The sequence below is a fragment of the Eubalaena glacialis genome, chromosome 1 (genome assembly GCF_028564815.1).
Source record: "Eubalaena glacialis isolate mEubGla1 chromosome 1, mEubGla1.1.hap2.+ XY, whole genome shotgun sequence".
Lineage (NCBI taxonomy): Eukaryota > Metazoa > Chordata > Mammalia > Artiodactyla > Balaenidae > Eubalaena > Eubalaena glacialis.
The window spans coordinates 66449239-66458143 of record NC_083716.1 but is presented as its reverse complement, the minus strand read 5'-3'; the positions used below and the strand labels follow the sequence as shown (position 1 = coordinate 66458143).

At 36.0% G+C, this 8905-nt stretch overlaps 1 protein-coding gene across 5 annotated transcripts in view; it reads right to left on the bottom strand.

The window, feature by feature from the left end:
- Positions 1–1973: 1973 nt before the first annotated feature.
- Positions 1974–8905, bottom strand: part of HERC4 (HECT and RLD domain containing E3 ubiquitin protein ligase 4) — a 131182-nt gene continuing 124250 nt past the window's right edge. For 4 of the 5 annotated variants that reach the window (XM_061197753.1, XM_061197767.1, XM_061197759.1 and 1 more), the window contains exons 22-24: positions 8429–8612; positions 3531–3633; positions 1974–2646 (exon numbers count right to left, since the gene is read on the bottom strand). In XM_061197753.1, coding sequence (XP_061053736.1) covers positions 2438–2646; positions 3531–3633; positions 8429–8612 — 496 coding nt within the window. In that variant the 3' untranslated portion in view covers positions 1974–2437. Of the gene's footprint in view, positions 2647–3530; positions 3634–8428; positions 8613–8905 lie in introns of those variants that run through there. The other variant, XM_061197783.1, reaches the window with a different exon arrangement.

Sequence of the window (8905 nt, the reverse complement as noted above, 5' to 3'; positions counted from 1 at the left end):
CAGTTGCTCTTACAAATAGGTCTATGTGGAGGCCAAGTATTTTAAAAAGTTTAGCCAACTCACTAATCATGGTCCTTATAAGTTAATGAACTCAGCATTTGCCTACCTTCTAATCTATAAAGCTCGGTATTTTTGTTGCTTTTTAATAAGCAAATGGCAATTTGAAAAATCTTCAGTGGTATTTTAATTTTCTACCATGAATCTCCCTGCTGTTAATTCTACTGTAGGTCTGCAGCAACAGAAACAGGAAAATATCAGACTTACCCAAATTATGCCTTGTCCTGTTGTGTTCCCAGATAAGATGTCAGGCCCTTGTTAAAATATTTGTTAAACGAACTCCACCTGTATTAATCCAAAGTGGCTGCTATTTCACAGATGAGCTTCATAGCAAACAGATTATTAAAAAAAAAAACCATCTATACATAACATTTATATTTTCGATGTGAATAATCAATATTCTCAAGGAAAGCATGTGCAGGGAAACTATAATATCAGATACATGGAAGAATTTTCATTGGGAAAAATGTACTTTAAGGAAAATTATTAGGGCTTGTATCTATAGAAAGACACCTATGGTACACCGAAGTTTGTTAAACTACTGAAAAGTACAGGTCCATGGGACTTCCCTGATGGCGCAGTGGTTAAGAATCCGCCTGCCAATGCAGGAGACACGGGTTCAGTCCCTGGTCCGGGAAGATCCCACATGCTGTGGAGCAACTAAGCCCGTGCACCACAACTACTGAGCCTGCGCTCTGGAGCCTGTGAGCCACAACTACTGAGCCCCTGTGCTGCAACTACTGGAGCCCGGACACCTAGAGCCTGTGCTCCACAACAAGAGAAGCCACCGCAGTGAGAAGCCCGTGCACCACAACGAAGAGTAGCCCCCACTCGCCGCAGAGAAAGACTGCGCGCAGCAACAAAGATCCAACGCAGCCAAAATATAAATAAATAAGTGAAGTTAATAAAAGTACAGGTCCACAATCTCTTCTCCAAAACCCTTGGGCTCATTTGCATTTTGGAATTATGAATGTTAAAGAATTTTTTAAAGCACACATAATGTAGCAACCCATAGAGGTCTGAAGCAGCACCTAGATCAAACACAGAAAGTAATCAAACACATTAAACGTTGCCACAGTAAAACGTACAAATAGTCCCATTTAATACCATAAATAGCCTCAACAGTTCAGATCAGGTTTTGCTGTAAAATTATATACACAATTTTTTTTCAAAGTTGTTCTGGATTTTAGAATTACAGATGAGAGACTTGGGGACCTCTATAAAATAGATGAATTTGTATGGGAATGGGAACTATCAATCCAAAATTTTAAGAGACCTTCCCTGAGACATTACTCTTTTTGAAGAATTTAGAATCTTATGTGAGAACCAATGAAAGTTTAAATATTAAACCAATGAATCTTTATTAAACAGTTTTCATGGCATTTAAAAAATAAATTTAAAAAATAAATATTTGCATTATAGCAGAAAGTCACATGTGTTGCATCACTCAGTGTTACAATTTAATGACAGGAGATAACTAAGCATCAGCACCATAAAACTGTTAAGATGTTTCTTAAAATTCAAGTAAATAGTTCTAAAGCACTGAAAATTCTGTTTACCAACCTGCAGCATCAATAGTTTTAAAAGCTATAACCCAGTGACTGGTTCTCATAGTAGTCAGTGACTGTATTCTGGCAACTGTAGGACAAAGTTCTTCCATTACTAAATATTAAGCTTTCTGATAACCTCCCATTTATCAATAGTATCTCGAGTCACAAAAGGAAAGAACTATAAGTTATTTAGAGAACTCTATTTGTAATTTAGATTTGCACAAGGACATGTATTCTAGCAAAAAAACAAAGACTATTTTCACCATACTAATTTTTTGCTTTCATAGATTCTCAGAATAAGGTTTAAATAATAATTTTTAACCCTTAAAAGTCAGCTCAGTTCAATTACAACCATAGAAACTGTACTGGTATCAGAACATAACTATTTTATTACAAAACTTAACAGTATTTACAAAATGAAAAAATAATCAAATGACTATTGCAGGCCAAAGTTAAAGGTTTTCCAGCCATGATTGAAGAAAAATTAAGCAACATTTTCATGCACTCACACCAGATCATTTGTGAAATATGCAAACTCTTAAAATTCATGTTAGTAAAACTTCCATGTATTCACAATACTTGTATGTTTATTGGAAGATGGCAAAAAAAAAAAAAAATCCATGGTGCTGTACAGTAAGTTTAATATTAACACAGTTTGTTCATTTCCTTTAATATTTTTTGGCTTTCATGAATACTCATTGCATTGAACATTTTGCAAGTAAGAATTATAATAGTACCTCTGTCACCTTGCTGAATTCATCACCACAAAAAAACACACTAATAATTAGTTTAATGCTTTTGCAGTAAACTGAACAGTTATAACTCCAAAGTTATATTAAACTGAAGCCTTCATTTTGATCAATAGCTTGGATCAGTTTAGAGCGTAGAGTTTCTTTGTCCGTATATTTTGGAAGATCCAGAAGATTAAAACAGGTATGGGAAACTGGGAGATATTCCTCACCACCTCCTGTTGACTGGATGACTAGTATTAGACTCTTCATACCAAGAATAGGAATGCGATCACTACCTGTCAAAAATACTAACAAGAAAAAAACCATTGAGCCAACTACTTTTATCAAAATAACAATATGGAGTATCAAGTTATTAAGACAATCACTACAGCAAAGCTTTACAGTAACATTTGCTCTAATGGAAATGTTACTTCTACTGGAAGCCGATCTCCAGAATTTGTGGAAGCATGATTTTGAGACACATCCAAACAATATTTTTTCTTTCAAAGTGTAATCTTAATATTAGCACACAGGAGATGCTTAATAAATGTTTGACACATGAATTACTATTGTCCCTGAAACATTCTGAGAGACCTTCTTTTTGAAAAGAATAGCCATTTAGAACTAGTTTATAAACAAAATGCAGTTTTGATTATGATCCCTTGTTCTACTTGTCTTGTTTCTGTCATTTTTAAACAGAAATTTATAATTGGCAGCCAAAACTCAAATCACTGAAGAATGACCTGTCATCCTATGATATGCAAAACAGACACAGATTAGGCTATAAATAAGAGAAGTCCTGGAATAGAAGAGTTCTATTTTCTACACCAATTCCCAAAGTTTTCATGCAGAAGCAAAGAGAAAAAGAAAATGAAGACTGAACACAGAAAAGAGCTATACTGCAGAGATCTTTCTAGAAATTCTAAAAGGAATTACATCCCTAGTTTATTGTAAATCAGTGTTATAAATTGTTTTCTTTCATCTGAAAGAACCAATTCTATTTTGGAAGCTAACTGCATTTAGCTTTCAAAATACGAAAACGCATGTAATAATGTAGATTTAAAAAAATTAAAAACAGGACCTTGGAATAATAAGGAAAAAACCTTATCCACTAAACTGAATCAATTAATCTCCTGTGAGAATAAGTTTATTAGATTCCGTTCTCATAAAACACAAAATTAGAAATACTTACACAAAAATTGTTTTTTCTTTTCCAATGGTAATTCGTGAAATACTTCCCAAAACATTTTTATTGTAGGATGTTCTGCCCAATATTCTCCTTTGTATTCTGTATTCTAAAAACAACACAACCTTTTATTAATATTAAGGGATATCGCGAATCTGACAAACTGGCTTCCTTAGCACATAAAGCTAACATTGTCCAGGTGTTTGAAACTCATGTGATTCAGTTAATTACTTACTACTCCTTGGGCATTTTGTAACTATTAGTTCCAGGGGAAAGGGAAGAAAATACGTATGAATCAGCAGAAATGTTTCCCCCCTACCAATTCAAAGAACATGATAGGATTGTAATATCATCTTCCAAAGTTAATATTTAAAGGATAAACCAGAATTACTAAAATATTAATGGATTATTAAAGTTCAACATGGAATTAAGTATCTGTAATAATTATAAAATTTTCTTTCCCGATATTGATGAACAGAAGTCATACTAATTATTTTGTATTATTCTATCTTCTCTTTAAAAAATAAATGGCTCTAAGAGCAACACTAGTAATTTTCTGTGGTGGTTCCCAAGACGGCCCTCCAAGATCTCTACCTCCTGCTGTTCACGCCCTTGTGTAGTCCCCGCCCACACCGAACAGACCTGACCTCTGATCATTAGGATACTGTAGATATGAGAATACATGACTTCTGAGGCTAGATGACAAAAACTTCTGTGGCTTTAGCTTCTTTTTGATCACTCACTCTGAGGGGGAGCCAGCTGCCATTTCATGAGGACATTCAAACAGCCCCATGGAGAGGTCCTCATGGTGAGATTCTGAGGCCTTTGGTCAACAGCCATGGGAGTGAGCCATCTTGGAAGGGAAATTCTATCCTTAAATCTCGGATGACTAACAGCAACAGTCAGTATTATGACTGCAACCACATGAGAGACCTCTGAGCTAAAATCACTGGACTAAACCACCTCTGAACTCTAGACCCTCAGAAACTATGTGAGACAATAAATGTCACTGTCATCTTTCAGCCACTATGTTTTGGGGTGATTTGCAACAGAACAGCTAATATACTTCCCCTGTAACACACACCCCCTCCTTTCCTTGTTCATCAGGCTCATTTCTATTTATCCTTTAGGGTTCAGATTAAATGCCACCTAATTCATTCATTGACGCATTCAGCACATATATAATGAGCTTTAGTCAAAGTTTGGGGCCATGGGGAAACTTCAGTGAACAAAGTTCTTACTTACCTGGTGAACAGTACCATCTATGAGAGGCTTTCCCAGTTTCTGTACCCTAGGTCAGGCTTCTCCTTATATACCATTCACTAAACTCTCTTCCTTTATATTCATCACAGTTCAATTATTTAATGTCCAGCTTCCTTACTAGAGGACAAAGACCATGTCTCAATCTTATTTACTGCTCTCTTCCTAATCTGTTGCATAGTATCAGGCATCCAGTAGGGGCTCAATGAATATTTGCTTGTGGGCTTCTTGAATTTGGGGCTCTTTTTGTAGCCATGATTATCTCAATCACTGAACTCTTGAGAAATCCACAACATATTTGCTATTAATTTATAAAGGTTTGGAGAAAATGGTTTGAATTTTAGAAATCAGCTGATGTATTAACTTGTTTGAATTAGTCTGTGAGCATGTTAGTGGGGAAATGAAAGGAGGATGCCTAGATTTTTCTGTTTTCCTTTTTTTTTTTTTTAAACCTCAAGATGGTTCTGGGGAAATGTGTACACAGTCCTGATGAAGAAGAGCATTTAAAGTCACAAATCATAATCAATGAAATTATAATGAATCAGATACACAGTGGAAAAAACTAAGTACACTAAAATATACTAAAAAAATGTCTTGTCTTACTGAATGAACACTTCTATCAGTTATATCTTCAGGCAAGGTTTTAACTACTTGCTGAGTATCCTTCTAAGGCTCTGGGAATACAGCAGTGAACAAAGAGAAAAAAATCCTGCCTTTATGGTGCTTACATTTGTAGTGGGGGGTAAGGAGCAGCAGACAGTAAAAACAATTAAGTAAAATTTTATTTAGTCAAATTCAAAGAAGAAAAATAAAAGCACAGAAGGGAAATAGGGATGTATATGTGCACATGTGCAATTTTTAGTAAGTTACCCAGTGAAGGTCTCTGAAAAGATATAAAGACATAAAGGAAGTGAGAGCAAGAAACATTTGGAATTACCAAGGTGAAGAGAATTCCAGGCACAGGAAATAGAAAGGCCACAAGACTGGAGGGTTCTAGGCTCAGCAAAGAAGCCAATAAGGCTGAAGCAGAGTGAGAGGAGGAATGAAAGAAGATGAGGCAAGAAGGATAAACTGTGTAGGATCTAAAGTGTGATGAGAGGTCATTACATTGTTTTCATTGTAGAGTGACTGGAGGTGGGGTCCATTTCCACTGGGGTATCCTTAAAGTCAATACAGCTTTCTTCTCTTCAGCAGGTCAATTTACCCCCAAAAAGAAATCTTCAATCTCCTTCCTAGAGGATTTAAGCCTGGCTACCAGCTTTCTGAGTGCCAGCTTCAGTTCTACCTGTTTTCCCAGATTCTAAAGCCTCTCTCCAGAGTTGTATTTTGCTGGGTAGGAAAGGGGATGTGAGAGGCCTAATAATTCCTTAAATTACCTCTGAAGTAATCCTATTGCTTTTAGCCCTGCCCTGCATCCCTGCCATTACAGTAGCATGATGTACCAATTCCTGAGCCTTTCAGAGATTCTACAGTGTGACACAGGTTGCCTCTTGACAACCCTGTCCCTCTGGAGGCTTCGAATTCAATTTTCTTTGTTCTAAGTCACTCAACTCATCCACCTATTCTCTCTATTTTTAAAAATATTTATTTTATTTATTTATTTTCCTTATTTTTTTGGCTGCATTGGGTCTTAGCTGCAGCACACGGGATCTTTGTTGAGGCATGCGGGATCTTCTCGTTATGGTGCACTGTCTCTTCGGGTCTCTCTCTAGTTGTGGCGTGCAGGTTTTCTCTCTCTAGTTGTGGCGCAGGGGCTCCAGAGCATGTGGGCTCTGTAGTTTGCGGCGTGCAGGCTCTCTTGTTGAGGCGCGTGAGCTCAGTAGTTGTGGCGGGCGGGCTTATTTGCCCCGCGGCATGTGGGATCTTAGTTCCCTGACCAGGGAGCAAACGCACGTCCCCTGCATTGGAAGGCGGATTCTTTACCATTGGACCACCAGGGAAGTCCCCATCCACCTACTTTCTATCTTCCAAAACTATTTTTTCTCTTGCTCACTGTATTTTTTTTGGGGGGGGGGTGGTTATTGCTATTTTTATTCCTTTATTGTCATTCTAGTGAGATTTTGGGAGGGAGCAGAGAAAAATGTGTTTATTCCAATACGTCTAACCAGAAGTCCTAATTTTTTTTTTAATTTAAAAATTTTATTCCCTGAATTATTACACAGTAAAATTGACTTTTTCTGATGTGTGTATAGTTCCATGAGTTTTAAACACATGTGTAGATAAACCACCACCACAATCAGGATACTGAACAATTCCATCACCCCAAATAACTCTCTTGTGTTACCCCTCTGCAGTCACACTCTCTCCATCCCTAGCCCCTGTTCACCATAGTTTTGGCTTTTCAAGAATGTCATGTAAGGGGAATCCTATGGTATGTAATTCTCTGAGACTGACTTCTTTCACTCAGCATAAGGACTCTGAGAGTCATCTCAGGTGTTGCATGTGTCAATTATGCCTTCTGTTTTAACACACAGTAGTATTCTACTGTATGGATGCAGCACAGTTAGTTTATCCATTCACCCACTGAAGGACATCTGCGTTGTTTCCAGTTTTTGACTTGTTTGCAGATTTTTTAAAACATAATTAAAAAAAAAACTTGTAGTAAAATACACATAACCTGAAGCTGATCATCTTAACCTTTTTAAAGTGTACAGTTTGGTAGCATTAAATACATTGGCATTACATGCAACCATCACCACTTTCCAACTCCAGAAGCTTTTCATCTTGCAAAACTGAAACTCTGTACCCATTAAACAAAAATGCCTCTTTCCTCCCTTGTTTACAGATTTTTGTGTGAACATAATATCTAGGAATGGAACTGCTAGAGAATGTAACAAATATATGTTTAATTTTATGAGAAAATGTCAAACTGTTTCCAAAGTGGCTGTATCATTTGTATTCTCAACAGCAATGTATGAAAGTTCCCAATGCTTGTATCCTTGTTAGACTTAGTAACATATTTTTTTATGTTAGCTAACTTAATAGGTATACAGTATAGAACTACTAATGCAAAAGCTGTATCAGAGGTTGCTAGATTACAAAGACGGAAAAATGTACAGATCAACCCTGCATACATCTTTCTTAAAGTTGATCTAACCTAGCACTTTTTACTAAATGTTTATCTGAAGAAATATCTGAGAATTACTTGTATAGAAAAGAAGGAAAAGAAAAAAAGTTGTTTAAAAATTCCCAATCTTCTCCCTAAAGTTTCCTGTATTGGTTAAGGCATCAGTAATGAAGATCATGAGTATTATTTATTCTCTGATAAAAAATTTAACATTGAGAAGAATCAGAAAAAAAAGGAAACAAAGATCTTAATCACTGTGAGTGCTTTTCATAATGGTTTTCCTAGGATTGAGGCAGAATGAAAACCCATTCAGTTTTAGCTGGGGCTTCTATTCAGCCTCTGTCATAGATAACATTTTTCTATATGAATACCACCAATACCAGAGATACAAAAATGCTATCTAATTCATACAATTAAAATTCATTCATTGTGGAGTAAGAAGGGTACAGTGTTTTCCTATAAAAACGATAGTACTAAATAGTGTAAAATGGAAAATAATAAATGAAAGAGCAAGAACAAGCCATGTTTTCCTTTTGCCTTTCCATTTAAACAATATCATAGATTTGTTTTCCCCTACCTTTTCCAGTTGCTTCCAGTCATAATTTGTATTTCCAATAACCATTGCTTGTAGTTCATTAGGCTGGAAGAGCTGAAGGACTTTTCCTCCACAGACCTTATGAAAGCCCGCATGAAAAGCGTCAAATAAAGAACCCACTGATTTATTGAATATGTAATCCACATAAGCATCAACAAACTCCTGCCTAGAAATGAAAAAGCACACATGCACAGAATATAAAAATCATTTTTTATAGAGAATACATATTGAAGTCTTATTAAAACTTTGAATGCAGCTGTACTTTTTGCTACTTATGTATAAAACTGAGAAAGTATGAGTAAGGTTCAAAGGGACAAAGTCTTTATGAAGAAGTCTATTATTCTTTCTATACAAAAATCTGGTATATCTATAAGGCATGTACAATCTCTCATTTACAGCCATTCTTAGGCTATTTCTAAGTGAAAGATTTCATTTCCTAATGGGGAGAATGATGATACA